This window comes from Tribolium castaneum, chromosome 1, assembly GCF_031307605.1.
Source record: "Tribolium castaneum strain GA2 chromosome 1, icTriCast1.1, whole genome shotgun sequence".
Taxonomy (NCBI): domain Eukaryota; kingdom Metazoa; phylum Arthropoda; class Insecta; order Coleoptera; family Tenebrionidae; genus Tribolium; species Tribolium castaneum.
Genome location: NC_087394.1, coordinates 975,251 through 1,001,895, shown reverse-complemented (window position 1 = coordinate 1,001,895; position 26,645 = coordinate 975,251). Strand labels below are relative to the sequence as shown.

General features: G+C 31.5%; 1 protein-coding gene across 18 annotated transcripts in view; it reads right to left on the bottom strand.

Moving 5' to 3' along the window:
- nrm (neuromusculin) overlaps nucleotides 1-26,645 on the bottom strand; it is a 132,249-nt gene that overhangs the window by 93,344 nt on the left and 12,260 nt on the right. The window contains exon 2 of one of the 18 annotated variants that reach the window (XM_015984617.2): nucleotides 8,420-8,466. The exons of the other annotated variants lie outside the window; for them this stretch is intronic. Within the exon in view, the coding sequence (XP_015840103.1) occupies nucleotides 8,420-8,466 (47 nt within the window). The remainder of the gene's footprint in view (nucleotides 1-8,419; nucleotides 8,467-26,645) is intronic. 18 annotated transcript variants of the gene reach the window in all.

Here is a 26,645-nt window from a genome sequence, read left to right as displayed (position 1 = left end):
TTACCGACTTTAATACAAGCACAAAGAATCAATTTGTATCGAATTACGAACTGAAAAAATCATGAAAACCAAGTGGTTCCTTTCAGCTTTACTAATGAGAAAGTGTCGATATCTCTTCATCACATGAATTACTCATTTAATCGCTTCGAAATTTATATCAAAGCTTTATTTATAAACGTGTCAAAACTCAAAAATCGTATTAATAAATGCACGATTTAATATTACTATTTGTGACAGTTTTAATTTCATACGATTAGTTTATTTCATTTTAATTCGCCTAAACTCAAATATACATAAAAGGATAAATTATGAACGAAACTCGTACTTCATTGAAAAAAAATACAAATCACCAAACCTTCATTTGCAGATTGTATGCACACGTCAAAATGCAATTTAAATTTATTAATATGTTACAAATAAACGTTTAATATCAAATTCATTTTAAATGTTTAATTCATAGAATTAAGCTATGAACCCGGCGCATCCACCAGATTTTAAACTAAACGCTTTATTGTGTTATTAATACAAGGGCAAAATAGCTGTCGCCCCCTCAACTCGTCTCAAATCGCAAGAGAAATGGTGTCTGTCAGTTGACGTCCATTTTATCTCTGTTTTAAAGCTTGACATAGTACGCTGGTGGGAATTAATTAAATAAAAAAATGGCTCCTCGCTGTGATAGCTTAATGCGATTCTAGTGAATAAGTGATGGAGCGGATTCTTGTCTTTATTTGAATAAGTACCAAGTCTCCCCCTTTCGGAATGTTTGCGTTTTTCACTCGAGATACGACCGATTGATGTTTAAATAAATTAAATATCGCTGCTTCTGAATACTTGATGCTTCATTTATTCGAAATCAAATTAAGACATCAGACTGCGGTTTACTGCTGGACTAAGAACCAATTTTTATTAATTAGTAGGTTTTGCCTTTTTGTATTTCTTGAAACGAATTTTTTTTTGACGCCAAAAACCAATATTCAACACCAACTTAGTTAAAAACACTTGATTTTTGCAGACTGCCCAACAAAGACAATTCACTCATACAGTGTGAAAATATTAACTGAAATAAAATTTATAACTAGGCGATTTTTGTAAAAATTCCAGAAACAGGTCGCTTTTTGTTTTTTCTTGCCCATTATTTTTATCTGCTGTCAAAACTGAACAGCCACCTCCAACTTTTTTTTTCAAATGTAACTGTATGTCATGTAACAACCTCATGTAAAAGAGCACTTCGAAAGCAGTACAATGCACAATGGCCAAGTGATAAAAAAATTAAAGCAGTGTAAAATTATTGACTAAAATAAAATTTGTACTTTGGAGATTAGCAATTTTTGTAAAAAAATCCTAAAATTTAATTAAATTTTAAGTTTACGTAAGTAAAAGCTTAAGTTTTCGGCGTTAGTTTCGGAGATCCTTTATTCAAACATCCAAAATGCAGCACCCTGTACATTGTTTCATTGGAGACAATCGTGATATTTGTAACGTTCAAGCAGCGCGAAACAAAGCCTTAAAGTTCCCCAGATAAGCATAATTTCGAATTTGCGCTCGTATTTCTAATTAACAAATGTGTGAAATGCAAAAAGTTTCGTGTTTGGTGTAGTAAAACTTGCTTACAATAGTGAACACGTCGTACATTTCACTTTGCCTTTGTAAGCAAATTATACAAAGATTTGGGGGATAGTCTCGACGGAGGAGGCGCTTCGTATAAGACGTTGCATTGAGAAAACATCATAGAGAGTGGGGCTCATTGTACAGAACCGTTCTGTAGCTGATGTGGGGCTGAAAAGACGCGGACAAAAGCTTCGTTGTGTAAAACATATCCTGAGGCAGGAGGTTTGCTCCTGATAGGTGTCCGTTATGTGCACAATAAACGGCGAGGGTAAAGAACTAATTACTGGCGAAAAAACGGCGATTCAGATTGTTTTAACGGGAAATCCAGACGATGTTAGATAAGGGATGAAATTGCCAAATCAGGCGGAACGTTTTTTGTTTGAAAAACGAGAGATTTATGACGCACAGGTGGATGTACGCGGGAGATTCCAATTTACGGCGATTCCATTTGTAATTAAATTCGGTACAAATTTCATTCGAGTTAATGCCAACTTCAAGTACAAGAACCAAGAGAGAAAAAATCTGTTTGTTTTTCAATCGTTGCCTGATTCTAGACCAGATAGAATATTTATGTTTGAGCGAGAGAGAGAGCTAAAAGTTACAAACTCCACTGAAAGGATTATTTTATTTTAAAATCCTTTTGAGATATCATTTTATGCTTGTATTCAATTAAATGGTAAAGCATACTCAAAAGCCAGCTTTGTTCAAGCGATTTCTTAAAACTTTTGGTTTTGACATAAAACCAGTTTTTCCTCAAAGTAAATCTTGTACGAAAATAAAAGTTTTGATCTCTACACAAACTCAAATACGCAAGCTTGCGTTCGTTCGAGGTGTTAATTAGTTAATTTAGTCTTGGAGTCGATTCAGACTTTACAAGAGACGTGTTCTATTCATTTCCTCTCCCAACACGAAATCTGATGTCTACAACTATCCTCACAAAACTTTATTAGCTATTTCTTCGCTCGAGAAATAAAAGCTCAAACTTTCGGTCATCAATCGTTCAGATATGTCTTTGTTTATAAACTTTAAGTCGGTTTCCTCGTTTTGAATTTAAATTAAATTTTCGAGACATCTTTACGGGCAATACGAGAGTATGTTTATTTTCTTCAAAATGTTAAACTGTGACGAAATTCTTAGTTAAGTTAATCTCAATAAATATTTTTGGCATTTGTGTTTCATTGCAGCTTTGTAATCTACTTTTATAATTTAGCTTTAAATAATATAGCCCGAAAATAAATGGGATTGTTATGCATTCAGTTTCAATTTTTAGAATTAATAAAATGCGGCTACATGGCCAACAATTTCGAGTGGCTTTTAATTTGGTAGAGGAAATGTGTATATTTTTTACAAACATGAAAAGATTTTTTAATTTAAATCCAGCTATTTGAAAATTGACTTTTTCAATTATTTTTTACATGTATTGTCCAATTAACAAGATTGATGCGGAGGTTTGCATTTGTATGAGTAATTATTGACATAAACTGATTAATATTCAGTAATTGCCAAATACGTGTGTTCATTTACGGTATTGAGAATTTTGTAAATAGTAAAATTATTTTGCTAGCGAAAAGTATTTATTTCATAATTGCCGTTTATTTATTAGTAAACATGTTTATCGAATTTTTGATCTTTATGAAAAATTTAACGCTTTTCAACGTCACATTTGTTTAATTAATAATGACTGCAGATCAGACAGGCGTTGATAATTTATTAGAATTTTCATTCCTCTTTTATACAAAACGTTAAACATTTGCATTAAAAACGCTGTGAATTTTTAACATTTCCACTAGAGTTAATTTCTGTCCATCAAATGTCACTCAACTCACATATTAATTTAGTACTAGTCAGAACCACAACATGCACCCGACATTGTTTATTTAAATTTCTCAACATTGGTTATGACACCTTATGGATTTAATTATACGGCCCATCCCAGACTGAATCGGTAAAGTCCATTAGAGTTAATAGATTCCAATATGCTGCACAAAATACAAAAATTATTATAAATAATATTTTGGTCTGTCAAAATAACTTTTTTTCTTCATTTTATGCGTAATTATTTTGAATTTAATTATAAAAAAAAATATTTTTTACATAAACTTCTTTTGTAATAAATTTTTCATATCTATATCGTCGATTTTACTTAAAATATATCGATAAATTTATAATATTAAAGACATTTCCATGCCAAGATTATTGTTCATTAATTAATAATTTCTGAGAAAATTACAAACAAATATAAAATAGGGAAAATAAAAAATCATTATAAAAAACTATTGGGATTTTGGCGATTTTCTTGATGCTAATCGATCTTTCAAATTATTTCGGCATTTTATAACACTAGCTAACCTAAGAACTTATTTTTTTAAATATTTCAAATTTAAAAATGGTGGATGCGCCGGGTTATTTATTAAATTTTTTTAACTCAAAACTAAAATCTGTAGAGCAAAATAGTTTGTTCTTGTAAATTCTATAGCTCATTTTACGTATCATGCCAGCTTATCACAACTTATTACTTATTACAACAAATGTTCTAATTTATTACAAAATGCTAAAAATTATTAACAAAAATTAACTAGTTGGATACAAATAGCATTTTTTCTTGTAGTTTTTTTCTTTTCATATTTTCCTTTAAGCAACAACAATGTGCTTTAATTGCCTCTGACTATTTTCTGACCGTTGTATCGTCTTACATCTGTGTGTAATTTTTTTTTCTTGATGAAACCTTTCTTCATGTTTATCGATACTACGCTAAAATTTTCGGTAAAGAAACCAAAGTAACAATAAAAAAATTAAAGGACACTCCGAATATTAAAAAAAAGTGAATATACTTTTATTATCTTCACACTAATTTTATTTAAAAGAGGATTTCGTTGCAGACCAGTATTATTAGTTCTTTGCACAGTATTTAATTTGTATCGATGTGTGAAATTTGAGCAAACAATGTGTGTTTATGGTGAGTTTAAAGGTGTATCGACTAGACAAGCCTTCTCCTCGTAATATTAATGAAGTACCTCGAAGGCAACGTTTGCATCGAGCGAAATCCGTTGCCGACCCGAAACGTGAACGTAAACAGCAATGTGTACAAAGGCTAGACAAATTCTGGCGTTCTATCAAAATCAACAAAACTATCCAGAGAAAATGGAACACGCTGAATTTCCTGTTCAACACTGATGGGAGGGATGTTTTGAGACGGCTAAATGTGGGCCAAAACAATTAATTAAATGCCACACAGCTTTCGGAATTAATGTGGCAAACGGCAATTTTTTTAAATGCCTCTTTTCGCAATCTATATAAAGAGATCTCTCCACGAGATTGATGATGAGAGCCTTCCTCTGTTAATGCAATAAAATTAGAAATGTCAGTAAATCCAAATCGAAATCCATCAAACAATATAGCCATCGAGTTAATTAGGCATCACAACAACATACGTTCCTATTACAAGATGAGTTGATATACTGCTCAGAGCGGGGTCACACACTGATTTCATGTAATAAGCAAATCATTGCGAATTCAACTTTCTTAATTATCGCCTCTAATCCGATAATAAATGTAATTTATTCGACCAATTTAATGTGAAAAATAGTTTAGGTCGCGTGAAAAGTTAATCTTGAAAAATTCACGCTAATATCATTAAAAATAAACTAGTTCTAGAGTTAAAACGCAACTGCGATTATACTCGTCATAATTTATTTTAAGCTCGACTACGCGCTGATTAAGCTCTTTATGACAGGGTATTACGTGTTTTATTCACACTTTTAAATGGGTTCTGCTGCACTCGCAATGCAAAAGTTAAACACGAATTTAAGGCTTCTATAAAATCTGGTTTATTATACGTTGTATTTCTTAGGCCAACTATGATTGCTATTTAAATAAATACAACTTTACAGCTAAAAATACAGCTAAACGAACGATATAAAAAAACGCTGAAGGCATTATTAAATTCTCATTAAAAAAAAGCCTGAATGAGACGTCATTTTCACTTTGTTCGACTGTACTAAAATCATGCATTACACAGTGTGTTTTTTTGTAAAGTTTGTCTTAGGTTGTCAATAACTAATTTTTCTACAACTTCTGTAGTATTTTTTTACAAAAATTTACACTTTGTTCACAAGTCTTGTTATTTACTAAAATTTCAGAGTGAGAAAAAGGAAAAAAATTGAAGCTCGAACGCTATCAGTCGAAAGAAAAAGCAGTGATTTAATTTTAGATGCAACATCAATTTTTTCTCTAATAAGTCAAATTTTTTGTTGTAACTAAAAAAAGTTTTATTACTTTAAACCTTTTTACTTCACAACCTGACTTTAAAATCATCTCGTCCTCCTTTTAACCCTTTTCCGCTAAAGCAGCAAATTTTGCATTTAGAAAAGCAAAAAGATAATTGAATTTTCTTTACGTAATTATACGTTACCCCTAAGACCAGTATCTTAAAATTATTTTTCCGACCAACTCGTTCCCATAAAAAGTTTTCTACAACGAAAGCGAGTGAATTTTTAAGGAGGAAAGAGTTTAACGCAATTAGAAGCTAATAGCTGTTTTAATTTAATTTTTTTTATACTTGGGAACTGAATGTTGTTCAATGATGATTTATGCTAGATGTAATAATTCCGTTTATTAATTTCCTCCCGAAGTTAATTTTTGGGTTAGCCTCCGTATTCATTTCCGTTAACCCTCCATCCGACCCAACTAATACCACCTCCATCCTCAATTTCCACGAGAAACGATGGCACAATTCGATTCAGGAAGACTCCGAACAATGCCAAAACATTGTGTAAATCGGCCATTGTGTTTGGCGAAATGAACCGCGGAGACGGGCACAGTTTAAATCAAATAAACCCATCACTTCAACAAGTTCTCTCCTACATACACACACACACACACACGCCACTAGAATATCTCTGCAATTTCGTGAAGATTTTTCCAATTTCCCTTGCAATTTTCCTCGGTTTTTTCCATTTCGGCGAGAAAACCCTCATAACTATAGAGAGAAGCTTTCTATCGGCAAACCGTCAAATGGTCCGAAATAAAGAAAATACAAACACGGATAAATAAAGTGCACCCAGGGAGGGCCACAAAACTATGAGAAAATAATACAGTTTTTATAATCACTTTTTGATTTAAATTAGACGTAACGAACCCTCCACTTTGACCTTTTTTCAAAATGGTCGAACGAACATTGATTAGGACGAAACGCTTTCAATTTTACTCTTATACACTGAAAGCAAGCTTCAGTTCAGTGAAACTTACACAAGACCATTGACTGGGAATATTCTTCATAAAAAACGCGTCCGTGTCCAAAGATCGGACACTCGCTTATTGACAATCATCTTACGTGAAATCTGCGGATTTATCCGGACTAGAACATGTTGTGATAATGCCATTGTGTGAGCGTTTTCACTTCAACAAATTTGTTTCAAAAGTGCGTCAAAGATGGGCAATAGTTTAGATATATTTTTTGAAGCAAAAACAAACTCTTAAGAATTTTGCACATTTGAACTTTATAAAATAAAAAAATGCTTATTGCTTATTTAGGAATTGTACAGAGTGTTGCATTTTAAATCTTCGAAACTAAGAAGTTTAGAGAAAATCATTTTGGTCCAAACAGCATCCCGCTATCGTCTTTCTTATTATAAAAGATACATATTTAAAACAAAGACATTATACAGGCACTTTTTTTACAGAGAATTCAATGATTTTATTAACGTTTTTTTTTAATAATTCCTTTAGCTGTACTAAGATAAAGTTGTAATTTTTTTAATACGAATCATAGTTGGCTATGACATGTTCGGAAAGCTTATTAAGTCGAAAACAAAAGACGATAGAGGAATGCGGTTCTTATTATTTTCTCAAAAAAATAATCCGAGAATCTGTCACTCGTTTTACTCAAATCCTCTTAGTTTCGAAGATCCAAAATGCAGCACCCTGTACATTACTTTTCAGATAAATATCATAATCAGAACTTTCAATACTTCTAATGTGCGGTTTACACTGAACAGCCAGTATTGTTATTATTACTTGTATTGGCCTAATAATTTCGTTTAGATATCAAACCGTTTCAATGAATATTCGATTAGCCTTTCTGTTATTCCATAAAACAATTTGAAATTTATCCTTTTCGTTAACGATATAATGATTTATTCATAAGACAATTATCCTTGTTATGATAAAAATTTCACGCTTGAATGAAAATTACACTGATGCTTCAGGATATGATTTTTCAAACACAAAACAAATACACAAAGTTGTAATAGAATTTTAACAATAAAAACATGCTTCATTTCGGAGTAAAAATAACAAAAGTTCATTTTTGACTGCATGTCAATGATTAATGTTTGGTTTTACATCAAATGAGAACTATAAAAAGAACCAGAAACACAACAATAAATTCAACTGAGATAATTTGAGGTTAAACAACTGTTCGGCGCGGTTTCTACCGTATATTTTCATTACATTCTTCCTACTCAATATTTCATAAGATAAAATGAAAATGAATAATGGCTTCAGATGTTCCAGCCTGCTTCGGGCGGACTTTTTACTCGTGCACTTTATTAAAAAGCGATAAAAATAAATTATTATTATTGGTAAATAAGTCTATTTTATTTCCATGAAGCAGCTTTCGCTGCTGCTAATAAGCTTTTCATAATTTACTGAATAATTTTTATGCGGAATTAAAAATTAAATTGTTCAAGAAAATACAAACTTTTCTCCAGGTGTCGTGCCTTCAACCCCTAACTTCTTATTTATTACAACGACAATAATTATCAAAACTTGCAACAATATTAAGTAATATGAAAATAATATTGTAACTTACTTGAGTTGTAAAATGTCGAAAAGTAAGTAGAAACAGCCACACCGTACCTGAAACGAAGCAAAGTTTTAATTGAACAAGTTGAAAATGTAACTTTTATTATTCAACAATGTTCCACACATAAAGTTTGAATAATGTGATATTAAAAATTGACGGGCTCCAAGTCGTTAACCCTTTCTCTTTGTAACATTGTCTTAAGAACCGAAGCCAAAATGAGCTACGGTCAAAGGGATTTGCCCTTGCTTTTGATGTTTCAAGCCGCTGTCACTGCTCTTGACACCGGCTCGAATACCTCTACCATTAAGTAAATTAAACATTTACCAAAATCATAACATTTTCTCGTACGTAAAAGAAACTCTCTCCTACATTAATTACATCACCGACACACATATTATTCAAACGGATTAAGACAATCAAAGTGTGTAAACGTGCTAATTTAATTACAAGCGGTTAGTAGGCAAGGAGTAAGAGCATTACTTCCAGCGCGGTTCTAAAGACTCGGCTCAGAGGGTCTTAGGGTAATGAAACCTCAGCGTTAATTTTTCAAACCCTACTCCTATAACTTTTTCATGACTTAAGTCTGAAATTTATCAACAATTTTCGGTATAGAATAAAGCAAGGCCGCAGCCTCAAGTTTATTGCATCAATTTAAAAAAAATGTAAAATTTTCGTAAACCCCTTTAAGAAGAAAAAAAATTATATTTATAAATGATAAACCACAAATTAAACATCATCCCCGTTCTTTTAAAACTAACATTAAACATAATTCTTTACTAAAGAATTTAAAAAACGAAAACTAAAAGTCCTTCCTGCGATTTCTGTGTCCCAATTTACTGATTATACCAGCCCTTTCATAATACTAGCTTACTCGAGATCTTTTAAAGAAATCAATACAACCGAAAAATTGGTGGATGCGCCGGTTTATTCATTAGAAAATCATAACCCAAAAACTAAAAGTTGTAGAGCAAATCGGTTTGTTCCAGTGAATTCAGCGGCTCATTTTCTGTATTATACCAACTTTTCATGAAATTTAAAATTTCGAATATTTTTGCTTAAAATTTTAATGACACCTACATAAAAATTATTTTTTAAACTCATTCTAGCAAGGTTTTAGAAACTTTTCTATGCTTTTACAACCGTCAGTGTTCCCCGATTAATAGTTTTCGAGAAAATTGCAAATAAAAGAAAAAATTAGTAAAATCTTAAAAAATTCATAACTAAAAAATTATTAGGAATTTGGCGATTCTCTCGACGTCAATCGATTCTCCAGATGATTTTGCATAAGCTAGAGTCCGAATAGTTACCCTTTTTTGAATAGTTTTGCCGTACACAGAAAATAAAAAAATCAAAAATTTGCTAATATCCTGTTGGCAAAAAACAAAAAATTTTGAAAAAAAAATTGTTAAAACCCATTCTCTTTAATAGATTTTGATGTGCACTTTACAATGTAACAAACCGTTTTGCTCTAAGTCTTATAGTTTCGCCATAATCGCTGTTTAAAAATTGCAAAAAATAAAAATTTTGAGTATTTAAGAGTGTTTTTCGGAAACTAAAAGACGGTTCCCGCTACAGAGGCGATCGAAGTTTATCACAAAAAAAATTCATAAAAAAAAACTAAAAGTCGTAGAGCAACGCGGTTTGTTCCATTGAATTCTACGGCTCATTTTACATATTATATCAATTTTTCACAAGAATTATTTTTTTTTTTAATTTTTTTGCCTAACAAAAAAATTCATAACTCAAAAACTAAAAGTCGTAGAGCAAAACAGTTTGTTAGGTCGAATTCTTCGGCTTATTCTACGTATTATACCAGTTTTTCGCGAGATTTAAAGTTTTGAAATTTTTTGCTTAAATAATGGTCAAGGCACAAAAATAAAAAAAAACTTTTAAACTCACTCTAGCAAAGTTTTGTGCACTTTTCTATGTGTTTACAATCCTCTGAAGTTGTTAAAAATTGAAAAAAATCAAAAGCTTCGATTTTTAAGAATTTGATTTTTCCAAATTTGTCAATAATTCAATAATTCAATAATGTAATAATTCCGAAACTATGAGAGTTAACCCATGAAGTTTATTATCGTTAAAAAACTCTTTTAAATATCTATCTTTTTCAAAAAAGATCATAATTCTCCGAGTAGTAGTTTTCGAGAAAATTGGAAACACAAGCAAAAATAAAAAAAATAACTAAAAAACTAATGGGAATTTGGCGATTTTCTCAACGCCAATCGATTCCCCAGATTATTTCACATAAGATAAAGTCAAAATAGTTCCACATTTTCGAACAGATTTGCCGTAAAAAATTTTCAAACACCCCCCAACAAAATGTAACTGACAATTGTTCGACGCAAACGCAATTTCGATTGTAAAAGAATTTCCCGAGAATTTCCGCGGACTATAATAAAAATTCCTGCCAGAACCCTTCCAACGGTAGAAATTTTTGCGGCGATTAAAATTGTTGCATGCTAAAATTAATTATTACCAACCGGTTTATTAAGTTGTTAATTTACTACAAGCGAAGCGAGTTTTTTTTTCACCATAATTGGGATTTTATTCGATTTTTCAGCTGCACCGTTGAGAGATTTTTTGCCCTTGTTAAATATTATTTCAAATTACTAATTAAGCCATAACTGCATGTTCTTGAGGGATTAATTATAAAGCAAGTAGCAGAAAAAATCTCCAATAAAAATAGAAAAAGCATAAAAAAATGTTTTTTGGTCAGAGCGAGCTTAACCTGGCAAATTGCTTAAAACTTCTTGGCTGTTAAACCCGTTCTTGAGCCGCTTTATGGACAATTTTCGCCTCAGCCTGGAATGGAGCTTTACGCTCGCGGGAGCGCTCCAACAAGTTGTGTAATCATTTTATAATTCATTTGCGGAGCGAAACTATACATTAGAAAATATTTACGACTGGGACGACTCTCAGGAAAAGTCGGTAACATCTGCGAACGAGCGTTATCGCGGAAATAATAACAACTTTAATATAATGTGGGTCACAGGCGGAACGATAGAGATATTCCATTTAATTGGGGAACGGACCCTTTAAACACCAAATATAAATCAACGTTTACAATGTAGTAACTTTAGGGATATGCAATACCAAGCAATCAGTTTATTCAATTCGCTGAAAGAAATTCGCTTTTTTCTTATTTAAGATCATCTAAACTTCCGCGACGAGTTATAGACTGTTGTGTTTTGTGAGGGTTATAAAACAAGACGATAAATCTGATTCAAATCAAGTCTGATGGAAGTCGGAAAGACAGGCGTTGATCGAGTGAAAAACATATTTTCTTATTGACTCTGAATTTATATCACAAACAGAAAATATAAGTACTGTTCACACTTAATCCAATCCAGTTGTTAGTGCTTTTAAGCCGGATTTTAACTGAGGTAAATTATTTTGCGCTGATTACTTAATCCGGGATATGCAACCGAGCAACATAAACTTAATCCTTCCTTATACTGGTTTCGTGTGAAGATTATTTAATAAATAACTTGTTCACTTTTTTGCAGCTTTTGGTAATAATTTATAAATCGACATACGAGATTAAATGCATTATATTTAACAATCAAATTACGTTTCGCATGAAACGTCAACCATGAAACTCTAAACTAGTAATTTGTAGGTAATGTTGGTCATGTCGATAATAAACAAACTTTAGCTGTAGCAAGTTTAATTTATTTTTGATGAGAACAACAGCGGCGCATAATTGATGTTTAAATTTTGCAAAATGTAATACCTATCAAAAGAGCCGAACTGAGAGAATAAAACCACACTAGTTTTAAACAAAGCAGGACAAAAGGATAATTTCATTCAGTTCAATTTACTTAATTAATTAATTTGGAGAATCTGTCTTTTGTTCTAAATGTCCATAAAAAATTATTCCATAAATTATATTCGCGCTCTCTTAAGTTTTCTTTTCCGTGTATTAACCAAAAACAAATTAATTAAGCAAAGAAAAAGTTTAAACGTTTTATATAGTTTTTTTTATAACACAGCTATTAGTTATAAATGATCAATACTTTCCCCATTTATTTTTTTAATGAAAAAATAAATCTAATTCTTTATTCTTTGAATCATAGAGATCATTTCAATTATTTGAAATTATTATTTTTTATGCAGGATGTTTCAAAAGAGTCGAACAATATCTCGGGTGGTAATAAAGAGCATCAAAGTGAGTTAAAACTCCCTAAGACAAAGAATTGTATAAGCTTTTTTTCTCAAAATTTAGCTCTTAAAAGAAAAAAATTTAAGGTATATAATCCTTCAGACTTTAAGTACAAAAGATTTTGTGTCATACAAAGAAGAAAACATGTAGAAAAACACAGTAAAATTTTTTTTAATGATGACAACAACCAACATTTTTGTTCACTGTTTTAATACACATCTCTATTTTTCTGTTAATAAGAAAAAAAAAGATTAAAATGTGATACAAATTTGTTTTTGTTTTCTCATGTAACTCTTGCTGAAAAATACAAAGTATTGACAAAGATGTTTAAAATTTTCTAACAAATTTACGTATTTTTCGGTATCGGCAACAAAAAACGAGCTAGTTATAAAAAAAATTAAGTACTCATATAAAAACGCCATTCATTTAAAAACAAGTTAAATCGAACAAAATGTATTTAGGATTTTAGTGCTCTTGAGTAGCCGACCAATGAAAACGGTTTAATTAAAACTACAAACACGAGAACCAAATAACCTTATTACAGTTCGTTATTTTAAAGCATTGGATTAATTCAATTAAATTCATTCCAGCTTATTGATTATTGTTTAATTTTCAGGTGAATTATATGCAATCAGCATTTGCGCTGACGACAGTAACTGCATTGTTTTCTGATAATGACTTTCTGGGATAATGCTAATAAATTATGCATTTATTACACAAAAAATATCAATAGAATATAATTCAACTCAAACAACAAAATAGTCATTCATTGTCTTCCATATTATTAATTATGCAGCATTTCCTGTTGATAAAATAATGCATGAAATATATTTAAATGCAATGCGGCTGAATAGAGAGTAATTTAATAAAAGCGGCTAATTCTTTTGGTAAAGTTGGAAGCCGGCGTATTCCCAGCTCTCATCACCATCTTAGTTTCAGAGTATAATCAATCACATTAAGGCTAACTCTCTGCTTAAGAAAAATGTTGCTCCTCGTACTAATAATGTGTAATCTGAACACGGCTTTCCCAAACCTATCGGGAGCGGAAAAACTTTTCCTTGCCCCAGTTTGGATCCGTTGAGATTAGGAAGCAACACACACAAGGTCATATGAGACGATCGTATGTATGCAGAGCATCACATCACGCAATAAATTCGAATTAAAACCGTCTTTTAAATCGTTTTATCTAAACTCCACCACCAAAGAATAACTTCCTGTTAAAGTTTCATCCACGATTTAAGATTTGTTTTAAACCAGTTTTAATATAAGCCTAAGGCAGTAAAGTAAGCTGGGCAAAGCTCACACACATTGTAGTTAGTGGAGTCGTAAAATAGGTTGGTAACACCGGATTCTACAACCCAACCGGGACGAGTATGCAGAGTTGGTAATACTGCTAAAACCTTCGTGTAGGTATCTCATAAAAGCTTACGGCAAATTATACCAAAAATATCTGTCTCCGGAAAAAATCAAAGATATGAATTTAATTATGAAAGAACTGGAGGTTTACGACGCTCTCAATTTAATGAAAATTCCCGAATTTATTGCCTCGTAAACTAGAAATATAACCGAGCTATAAAAACGCGAAAAAATGCACTCTGATTGTTTATTAATATTTGTTTATCACTTTTAAAAATAAACAGAGGTTTCTCGTCTCGATTAAATAAACTAGTACTGCTGTTTTAATAGCCAATTCATCTAGAAAATGCTAGTCTTTCCACATTCAAATAAATTATGCCGTGTTTATTTAGTTGGCTACCCTGTCGTTTTGTTAGGGAGTTTGGCCAGACAACGAGGGTTTGACAGGCTGAAATAGACGACTGACTGAATTCAAAATCTAATTGATAATCTACAGATACACAGAGAATTCCGTTTGATTTCCAAGTTCGATACAGACGTTGCAGGAGGTTTCTGAGAGAGAGTTATGGCACTAGTTTGTAACTAGTTTGTATCGTCAATATACAGAGTGACCCAGCTCAGCTCCCATCTTACTTATTAGTAAAATTGGAAAGTTGATAGCGACTTCCCGCATAACCGAAAGTGTCACCATCTTGAATAACCTAAAAGATTATGGTTGTATTCAAATTTTCAGTTGACTATCGTAATTTTAGAACTACCAACACTTGTGATGTAGGGTTTAGACGGAACAACCTGTATACCCTTAATACTCTTAATACTTAATACTTTTTAGCGACCTTGTATAAGTAGTTCCATGTTAGTTTTGCTCATCGCATTTTTTTGTAAAAGTCTCTTGAGAATCTTTAGCAAGGAATATTAAATCCTTAACATTTGTCAATATTATTTAAATATTTTGAAAACAGTGCAAGTTTTAAATAAATATTTTCCGGTACCAAGCTATGAGAAAATATTTTTGTGTGTTTGATTCAGGCCGTAAAATTTTTATCTGTATCTTTATACGTGTTGCAAGAACTTAATCCTTGTCTGCCATTTAGTGGTTTCATTGTACGGTGCCATGAACTGAGGACGTAAATATAAAAGCAACGCCAGACGGCACAAGGAACAGGAAGCAAGTTTGGCGATAAACCAGTTGGAACGCTGAAACTGCTGTTCGTCCTGGCACTGGCGGAATTGTATTCTAATATGGGTTTTCTCAAATCTTGCCTTGATTACGTCAAATTGCACTAACATACAACAAAGTTAAGTTTCAGTTTGTTCCATGTAGCAATTTACCAGAATCAACATAATTTTCCTCAACGTTTGGAATTTTACAGCCGGTCTTGCTGTTATGACGCATTTTTCGGATTTATAAGATTTTCTACAGGTTTTAACTCGTTTAGCGATGGAAAAGTTTTAAAAGCTTCGTGTCACGTCGAGTTGGGATTTTATTTCAACAATTAAAGTGACTTTTTCCAAACTTTATATTTACAGGAGAAGCTTATTTCAAACGAAATATGGACGCGTTTAATAGTTGTGTTTAATTATTTTAACGAATTTTACGGCTTTCAAACACGTCATTTTCACATTGGATTATTTTTAGGTGAATCATTAAAATTTTATGCTTTTAGTAAATATTTTAAAACTTTATGTTACAATTTTTTTTCGTTATCACAACCTTATTGCAAATTCTAACACATTCGAAGTTATTTGCTAAAAACTTATATTGTAAATGACAAATGACTCTAATGATTAAAAGTCAAAATATTTAGGGTTTTATTTTTTTTAATTTACACCTTTCAGAAAATATTTTTCAGCTCACTTCTTTTCCAATTTTGAACACACTGGAGAACAGATATACTCGTAGGCTTTCTCTTTTAATTCACCAAATATGATTACGAAATCTCTAAAACTAAGAGTATTACCGATTTTTTATGTGATAGGTGCAAATCAAAAAAATTTCAAAAAGTGCTAAATATCTCGAAAACGGTTAAACTTAGGTATAGGAAAATGAAAAAACGACCTTAAAATAACTCAACTAATCCAAAAACGCAGTGAAAAACATTACTTTCCATTTAAGATAAGAATATTGAAGCAACTTCCGATATAAGAGGAAGTGCCGCCATCTTAAAAATATTTTCATTGAGCAGAAGTCAACGGATTATGGCTGAGTTCCGAGTTTCAAATAAATATCTTTATTAGAACTTTCAATACTTCTAATGTGAGGTCTAGACAGAACAACCGTCATATAACCTTTGCTAACCATTATTATAAACTAGTGAATAAACGTTTAATAATCGCAATAGTAAAATTGTGATGGTGTACCTAAAACACTTTAATATTGTATCCAAACTTTTAAATAAAAATAAAAAATACTACATCGAACATTTTTTAGTCATCTTCGCGAAGGCACAAATGAGGTAAATCCCATCATTAATCTTATAGCATCCCGCAATTTGCTCTCCCAATGCAAGCATGTAAAATAATTTGCTACAAATTGCCTCCTAACTAAATTGAATGCGCACCCTTCACAAGTAATTAACTAGGGATTATTGTTAAACTTATATCAACAACAATCAACGTAAAAAAATACAAATTCAATGATTTATGTCCGAATTTATTCAAAATAATAATAAATCACAGTTTCAACTCGATTTTACCATTTTGGTTTAATTAGTTTTATTTGTTTGACTAAAATTGGAAACACTGAAAAAAAAAGAGAACAAACTGTTGATGCAAATCCTCGAGACATCAAAGAGGAAGAAATAATATATACAATGGGACATTAGAATCCATATACGCAGAATGAGATATTACATTACATTTGGCTCTTGCGGTAAATCTCTACAAACGTAGACACCGCACAGCTAATGGATTCCTTTTACTTTAATTAGATAACTTGTGACTTGTACATAATATTATACATAAATTATGCGCAAACTGCTAAATATTCTTGATAAAATGATACTACTAAAAGCAGTTAACCTAATTGGGTTTGCGAATAATTTCGTATTATTAATAATAAAGTGCTTGTTAACGTCATTACTTGTTATTCGATTAATATACAGCCAAACTTTATCTCGGTTCTTAAGTGTGTGGTGGATTTTTTCTTTTATTTAAATTATCTCTAAAATGACTTTAGTTATATTAAATTCCCTCACAACTATTCTCAGCAGGAAATGTAGCATCGCCTTAAAATTAATTTCCGCACAATCTCGCAGTTTTATCAATGTAGTCTGAAAGTTTCGCTCGTAACTTTCTTAACTTTTTATTGAATCTAATAACGTGTGTGCCAGTTCATCTAATACAAGTCAATAAGTTTTTATAATAAGATTAAATGATTTACAATGGATTACCTTCAAGTCAGCTTTGTTATAATCCATTTAACGCGACGTTAAGACAATTTAAATAATTTTCTCGAATGCAAGCTTAAAAACTCAAACGAAATCGAAATCCAAGTTCCAATTCTTCCTCCTCACATGGATTGATTAATAATTCAATAGACAAAATACGTCCCCAGTCGAAGGGTGGATGCAACCCTCATCTTATACCGAGCGAACATTTTAACAAAATTATAGACTTGTCAACACGATTTTACACGACAGATTAACTCTAATCAATACAACTGACGACATTCACAACTCGAGAATGTGATTTCATTTCGTTTTCATCACGATTTTTAAATCACAGTGAGATTTAAGTCTAATTGGTTTTAGAAATTATTCTCTAATTTCGGCTTGTTTGTGTTTTTCGCTCTGTTTATGTTTTAATTAAGTAAAAAGTCGCTCGCTATCTAACCCTAAAGAAAAGAAGCGACGCTTTGAGAATTTCGACGTCAAAGATGCTGGTGTACCATTACCAATGAAAACGGTTAAATTGGATTAAAACTGATGTTTATGGCAAACCCCAAACGAGTTTCTCTTTTAAAAAATTCACAATCTAATTACTGATAGTTAACACTTGTGTGTGTCTGTGTGTGTGTGTCATATTTCACCCAAAGGCATCGCCAAACCACTAATCTTAAAGAATTTAAAAGACATCTCCAGAGAGATGCTTCACTCAAATACAAACTGTCTCGCTTTTGTAATTTTTATTTTAGTCAGCGCATCGTAAAAGCTTTCGCATTTTTCACACACGCTTTTTTTGAAGGCACCTCTCGATATTAGAAAATATCGAAGCCACGTTTATTACGCCAAAGGCAACACATTCCAGCCATATTAGTGCATCCTATATGAGGGAAAATGCTCGATGTTATCTAATGTGCAACCTACATAAAGTCCGAGATGAATAACGAGGCCTCGTTTCGAGTTTTGCATTTTATGTAAAGTGGAACAGTTTCAAAATAAACTGACAGAGTTTATCGCAAAATAAAGTGGAAATTGTGGAAAATTATTATAAAACTTTTACCCCAAAAATAATACAAAAGCCCCAGCGAGTTCAACTTATTAACCAATAAATGTTTGGATTTACAAATTTATGACACAAAATCAATAGATATTTTTTTATTTTTCATTTATTTTAATCAATTAAATTTAAAGTGTCAACAATAACTTTTCTCTCTTAAAGTTGAAGAAAAGTCCAGCTTGTAGAGAAAAAATGACGATAAAGATTGTTAACCTATTTTTGAACTTAACTTTTTCACTCGTAGATAAACAATCGCTTTATCGTCTTGTATAATAATAATTATTAATTATACAAAACGATAAAATTTTACCTTATCTTCAAGGGCAGCTTCAAAGACTGAAACACTAGTACTACTATAGTACTATAAGTACTAAAAAGAATGTACGGTGTGTTAAAAAAGTCTTTAGATCAGCTTTTGCTGTGGAATTTAGATTGACAGATTTTTATTGTCTTTGATAGATTATCGTTTTATACTGTTTAAGTGTCAAATGCGCTACTTTGATTTTCTCCAGCGCCATGTAGTAATCAACATACGTTCCAATTTTCACAGCAAGAGTTGATCTCAAGACTTTTTGAAGCACTGTATTAGTTAATAAATTACAAGCTCTATGAAAAAATATAAAATGTATAAATTTGCAATGTAACAAAGTCTTAAAGTTTTTTAATAATGTAAGAAGAGTAAATAGTGGTTAAATATTTTTCAGAAACATTGAATTCTTGCCAATAAGTAAGTTAATTATGCAACACTTACACTAAATAAAAAATAAGTTATAAAAGACCATTAAATAATCATTAGTTGCTTTTTTCGAACGAAAAAGGTGTAATCGAAGAAACGAACTCTAGCGACCCATTTTCTCACTTACATTGAATCGAAAGGAAAATTAACTTAAACTTTCAATTGAGAGAATTTTTTGGTCAAATTCTGGTGATGAAAATAAGCCACAAAAGTAAAGCGATGGCTTCCATTTGTAGATATTACACGTGGTGACAATAAATTCCCTCTAAATACGAAGTTGAGCAATAAAATTTTCAATAAAGGGATGCGGAAGACTTGAGCGTATGTTTCAAATTGAATATTCAAAGCCAAGTCGAAATTAGACGCGATTTTATTTATGAAAGAAATCCGAACAAAATCACCAATTTTAAGACTTACCTAAAAGCTTCAAACAATTCGAATAAAAACCAGTCATAAACAAGCTTTTACAGTTCGCTTCTCTTCACCTCGCTCGTAAAATCGCTTCGAAAAAAAAACCCAAAACTTTCGGTTTAGCACTTCGACCTAATTAATTCGAAAATAACGCCTTCGATAATAATAGGCCACTTGGGTATTAGCACAATTGCCCTTAATATTGCCGATTTTCTCAGTGCATGCTCCAATGGCCAATTTGCATTTATAGAGGAGATCATTTAAATATTAGAAACTTGGTAATGACACGAAACTATGTCAAGGGGATTGCTTGGAACTTTTTCTGCACTACAAGTTATATTTTCTTCTAACATTTAGCTGTTTGAATATGCAATTTAAAATTCCTTTGAAAGTTGAGTAAACCGGCAAGCAAAAAGTAAAAATCTTTTCGATATTGAACTCTTTTATGATTCAAAGGTAGGTATCGTGTGTTGGGGTTGACGACAAAAAAGCCACCTAGCGCATAAAACATATTTACGTCAGAACCAAATCGAAATCTCGAAACGAGAAAATACAATTAATGAGAAAATTTTAGTGAACGAAAAATGGTGGATGCGCCGGGTCAAGCTATTAAGTATAAATAAACCGGTGTTATAAATAAAATATAGAAAAAATAAAAAAAACATTCGTGCAAACGCGTGAATCTCTTTGATTCTTGCATAAGTAAACAAACATCCTGCGCTCACATAAAAGCCTAATATTTCCATAAAAACGGCATCGGATTGATATAAAACTGTATATATAAGAATTTTATATAAGTCTGGAGTTCTTTGAAGCCCACATCAGCTAACTGAGGCGATCAAATTATTTAAAAACTAGTGGATATCAACTAGTAATCCAGAAAAAGTAGTGCAAAAGTTATAAAACCGTTGGGAATCTTGAAGGTAGAACGAAAAAAAAACGTAAATGTCGAGCCCGATGAATGTAGTTTGTCGTTGGAGTGCTTCATGAATGTAACATGAGTTTTAACCTGTCCTGGTGCAAGTTGACCCCTAGCATGTGTAACAGTTCCTCGCATGTCTGCGAGAATACTTGTGCAGGATGTTCGGATGACGAAACTATGCATAAACAATTCCAAGAACGTCCACGAAAACTTTACCTATGACAAATGGATTCGAACAACTCAACAGCAACATTTCCTCGATGATGTTAATAGTAATTATGCAAGTCTTACGTAATAGTTATTTATTTAATGAGTTTGAGTGTAAATCGGACGCTTTATTTCACGAATGGATTTTTAAACCACGAGTGAAAACGAGTGGTTTATCATCCACGAGGCGAAATAAATGAACCGATTTACACAAAAACGAGTTGAATACAACATTTTATTCTTCGAAATAGACTCAGCAAGGCTTAAAATTGCTTTAAATTTGTTAAAAATAATCTGACGTTTCGTACTGAGAAATGCCAAACAGTTGTCAAAACTTCCTTACCGCAAATTTTGACAGTGTCGAAGAATAAAAAATATTACTTTCCTGGCGAACAATAATGAATTATTAAAATATAATTCTTCACTGTCACCTCTTCCAATTGGATGAGCAGTTGAGCGATTATTGTTTGAATGCTTGGCGAAACAAAACGAATAAAAATTATTACGTTGAAAGACAACATTTGTTTAACTTTTGGATAACTTGCACGTTTGTTTTGGTTTAATTTAAAAAGAAAACTCACGTATATCAAATTAAATGGAAAGCATGTTTGTCTTGAATAAACAATGATTGTCATCAACACGGAATTTGTTTTACCAATTTTTCTCTCCCTTAATAAATCAATCAACGAGCAAGTCAGATGCTGTAGTGTTTTTAATATTTTAAAGTCATATCATAAAAGATTTTCAAGTTTTCGCGATAAAAACGTCAATAATTGTTAATAATGAGTGCAGACCCGGTCAGAAGTAATAGCACAGTGAATTGTTCCAATCTAAAGCCCTAATTTGTTTAGGAAACGTTTAATGGTCCCGTGTAATTATCGGGATCCCACAATACATTAGTGTCAGAACCATCGCTTTCACACACAGCATGTCACTGATTTCGAGCCAAACTGTATTAGAAAGTTGCCGTCATTTTCGTCTAAAACCGAATTAATGTCTGGGCAAAATTTAAGGGTATTCTTAAAAGTCACGGCAAGTTGGAGTAGTTGGTGAACTTTGAAGCTTTTAAGCTTCGCTGGCTTGACAATATCGCATAAGTTGATAACTTGTCAAAAAATAGCACTTTGTTTGCTTTTTTCCAAACGAAATTTGCTGTCAGAAAAGTTGAAATGTTTAAATATTAAAGCGGCATGTTTAATTAATGCAAAGCACTTGAAAGATCTTGTCATTGTTACATCGGTCGATACCAAATCTACGCTTTTAAAATATTTCAATTCTCTTCGTTATTACCATAAAGTAAAGCAGCGGAAGAAAAGGAAAAAAGCGAAAATTTAAAATGCAATTAAACTTATCTAATTATTCTCGTTGATGAGAGAAAAAGAAAAATTAAACAAGTCATTAATCATCTCAACAGACATTTTCTTTAAGAAATAAAACATTTTAATTTCTGAAAATGAAAAATTATTTCATAACTTGTGATTCGTCAAATAGACAATAATAACAACAGCTTAATTGTCTCATCGTACTAAAGATATCAGAGCTTTTACCGACAAAATGTATAATGAGAAACCAACTTTTAAAATTTATGGTTAACGCCCTCAGCCGTGTTTTAGCTTCATTGCATCAGTTTTTCTTTTGGCATAATTATCAGAAACTGTGAAAAATGTTAATCGGCTTGTTTCTTTCTGATGCCAATTTAAATGGAAATTTTTAATCGAGTTAACGCCGTGCTGAACGACTTTTAATAAATATCACAAGAAGGATCATTTTTTAAATATTCATTGTTCATCAAGTTTCAAATTAGCCAATACAGTGGAACCTCCAAACTAAGAAAATCTATTAAATTCACAAAATACATAAAAAAACATAAAGTATTGTAAAAAAAACGAAATTTGCTAATATCTTGTATTTCTACTAGCATAAAAATTAAAGTTTACATTTTTCAGTTCAAATCAGTTCTTTCTCGGTTTGAAATTGTCAAGTCATTTGGCTCCAAAATTTTCTAGTTTCAAAAGAAAGTTATCTAACGGTTCAAGTTTACGTTTTAAGTTTATGTCCTCTTACATTTATTCCCATTTCAAAGCGTTTCAGTACCTTTTCAACCAAAATTTTAGTTCAACTTTCAGCAAAAGTGTGCTTTTCATGTATTTCATGTTGTTCATTTTTCAGCTAAAAACTCATATATTTTGCTAAATCTTGTCAAAAATACGTTCATAAACCTCAAACCTAAAGTAAACTTTACAGTTCTCAAGTAACAAATTTAGAATTACATATTTAACAAACTGAATAAATTTTCGAGATATGGAGGTTCGACGGTAACTGTAATTTTTTTAGTCCAATCATGAAATTTTTGAATTACTTTTCACTGAAAAGCCACATTCATTAAATCAAATTAAATTCATACTCTTGGTTGCTATTTACATACATATTATACCGAGTTGGTGAATTAATTCAAATTACCTGGCACACATTTTACTTTATACATAATATTTGGAGGTCAGTGCTAGGTATTATTACCATAATGGAAGACCAAAAGCCATTATTTCAAGCGGTCGCTGTCGTGATAGTTATAATAGGAAGAAATAACAGTCATTATCGAAAATGACCAAATATTGATTACGTTTTGATATGCATATAATTCGTTACGTGTTTTCCGTTTGATCAGAAAATTTGCCAACCCTTGATATTTTTCGTGCGGTCATTTCGGTGCGAATTAGTCATAAATTTGGTTCAAGAAGTGGTTTTACGACTGAAATAACTCTCCGTCTAGGTTCAAGGTTACAATAAGTTGAACTTTGGCCGCTCTTAGAGGGTATAAAAGGTGAGGGCTGTTCTTGAGTAGAATGCTCTCTCGATGGGTCACGTAAATATTTGATGGATTCTGGAACATTTGTCCCGAGCGTAGAACTCATAAGTTGGATCTGTAGAGCCATGCATTTTCAATAATAGATATTTAAGGCAGTCTTGGGCCTATTTATTTGCCGCCTCTCTACAAACTTTATTAATTCACTTTGCACACGCGAATTTCTCTCAAATACATACTACTAAGTATTATATTCATAAACTTGAGGCAAAAATTTAAATTATTCACAAAACGTGCAACCTATTTGTGTAACATAAAAACTAACCCCCTGTGATATAAATTCAAAAGCGAGCTTTTTATCAGCGCGACTATTCCGTTAAGTCTTTTTATATGCAAAGGAAAATGTACTTAACCATTAAACCTTTAATAAAGTTGTTAAAATAACGGCGAGTCTCAATTTACGCCCCCGAACCTAACGTATCCTTTTTTCTTTGTTGACTCTTTTATGAGATAAGAACGGGAAAATCTCACACACGAGCTTAGCGTAATGTTCATATCGTCACAACTTTTTTTGATCGGGGTTTTAGCGAGGGGTGAAAACACCGCAGCGATTATTAACTTAAAATATAATATCCGGCGACAAACATTCAAATTTTTCCTAATAACACCACTCAATCCTCGCATTTCCTCCCCTCAAATTAGGATATGAATTTGGCCGCCGCCTTATCGCAATTCTATTTTTCTGAATTTTATTAAATATTTTATGAAAATTGGCCGAGTTTATACATATGAATATTTGAAGAGATGTGCGCTCCGGAAATACCTGGCGGCTATATTAAAAGGAGCGTCTTATGGAAAAATTGCCGACTGCGAATCGACTTAATCAATTTGAATTATTCATTTTTGTGACGTCATCAAAGTGTTATTATTCGGCGATAATCGACAACAGAAATTCTACATCGAATTGGTTTTTTAAGCTCGACCAATAACATTAAAATTTTGAACGAATGTATTTTTCGAACAAAAGATATTTTTAAAAGGGAAGAGGTTTTGAGGACTTTCGAAATGTAGAAAATGCAAATCGATAACGCAAGAGCAAATATTTTTCAATTAGCATTTATTAAAATTGTGATCCAGCTGCAAAAATATATTAGACACAAATATAATTTTAAATGAGATTTGTTTTTGAGGTTCATTAAAACCAAATGCGTAATATTGATGTTGGAAGCCACATCAGTAATTTGGAATATTTAGCAACCGTTTGTATATTATACACAGTTTAATTAATAACGAATGGCAATGCCGTAAAATTTTCAATAATTTGTAATATTTTAACATTGGGATTTACTCATTTATTTTAGAGCTCTTGAAAATGATTCCACTAAACAAGAAAAAACATAAACAAACTTAACAAAAACTCTTTCCAATACTACACTGTTATTACAAAAAATAAAATAGAAAAACCAAAGAAAAGCTTGTTAACGATGAAAAAATGTAATTTATGATTACAGATTATAGTGTTTTTTATAAAAAAAATTTCAAATAAATAAAACATAATGTCTTTTATTAGTAAAATTATAGCTCCAATTAACTGTAAACACTAAAAAATTTGATGATTTTTTTACAAGTTTTTTTAGACACTCAAGTCATAAAATTTTACCTAGTTTAAGTAAATTTGTCGACGTTTAATAAAGATTACAATTTGTATAAACTTTTCTTCAAAGAACAATTATGTTATTTTTATAATTAACTATAAAATTAAAAAATTGACGCTACTTATCAAATCGTAAAAATGAATTAGTAATAAGACTAATAGTAATAAGTAATCACAGTCTGTAGCTTGTTATTTAAAAAAAATTGTACAGTAGAAAAAGGTACTTGAAAAATTTGTGGATGTTTTACAGATTTTCCTAAAAAAAGTTAAATAGTTGTATAACTGGTTGCCTGTGTCTAAAATACACTGAGACGTTTTTTGAAAAAAGTGAGCTTAAATAAAAGCTTTTAATAAGAAATGAAGCGCTCCATTAGAAAAGTTAAGTTATTTTGCCAATTGTTTTTAATACAATTTGATAATGTTTAGGTAGTAATTAGATAAAATTACATCAAATGACAAAGTTTTATTATTATTATTTATTATTATTTGTTTTTGTATTATTATTTTGCCAATTATTGTTAAATTAATAGAATTTGATAATTTTTCGGTTGTAATTAGTATGTCAAAGTTCTATTATTTCCCTTACTAAAAAACATGAGTCAGCAGAAAAAGCCCCCAACCAGCAATAAATCAGCAAATGCGTTCGAAAATTCGTATTTAATTGCAATAATTATGAAAAATTTTCCCCTAACCGCGTGTAATCTCATCACAAAATCATCTGCAAGTTCATTAGCGTATGGTTGTTGATGATTTGTCCACGGTTGGCCAACCAATTGTAACTCATTGAATTAAACTGATCCCAACCCAAGTTCTCACGCAAGCCATTGCGTGTCATTATGCTTGGATAATCTTAAAGGTGAAAGCATTCCCACTTCTTTTCTTTTTCTCATCATCATTGGTTGAAACGCCGCAATTCCTTCAATGTTGTTTCAAGTTTAAATTTAACTAGTGATCAGCTAGTCGCAAACTTTATATTTAGAATATTATAAGTGCTACTTCAGTTTATTATTAGCTTCGAAAATCGCTTATAAAGTTGATCTCACACGAGGAGGAAATTCGATGCGAAATTCTTTGATTTTCTTCCAAGGCACTCAGTCACTGATATTTTAAGGTATTTTGCTGTTATATTGATAAAATTTCGTGACCCAACTCGGGCTAAGAAGCATTAATTTCATAGTAAAGGGAATTAGACATTTACCCGAACGTTAAGAACCCCTCTAAGCAGCTGTTAATCTTAGCTAAGGTAATTCCGGTTTACCGCCCTTTCTAGGCGTGCATACACGCTCCACAAACTTTATTGCTCTTTTTACATTACTACGTACATACCTAATTAACGTCAGCACATCAAAGAACTTGTGTTTGAAACGCGTCCATTTACAAGCGAAATCAGAAATTCTGTTGTTTGAATTCGTTTAATTAAACAAATAAAGAAGGAATCTCCAACCATTTTTAATGCCCTCGAAGATACGTGACTCAAAAACTATATCGCTGCGAAAGCAAGCAAATCCCAATGTTCGACACAATCCAAAGATTAGCCG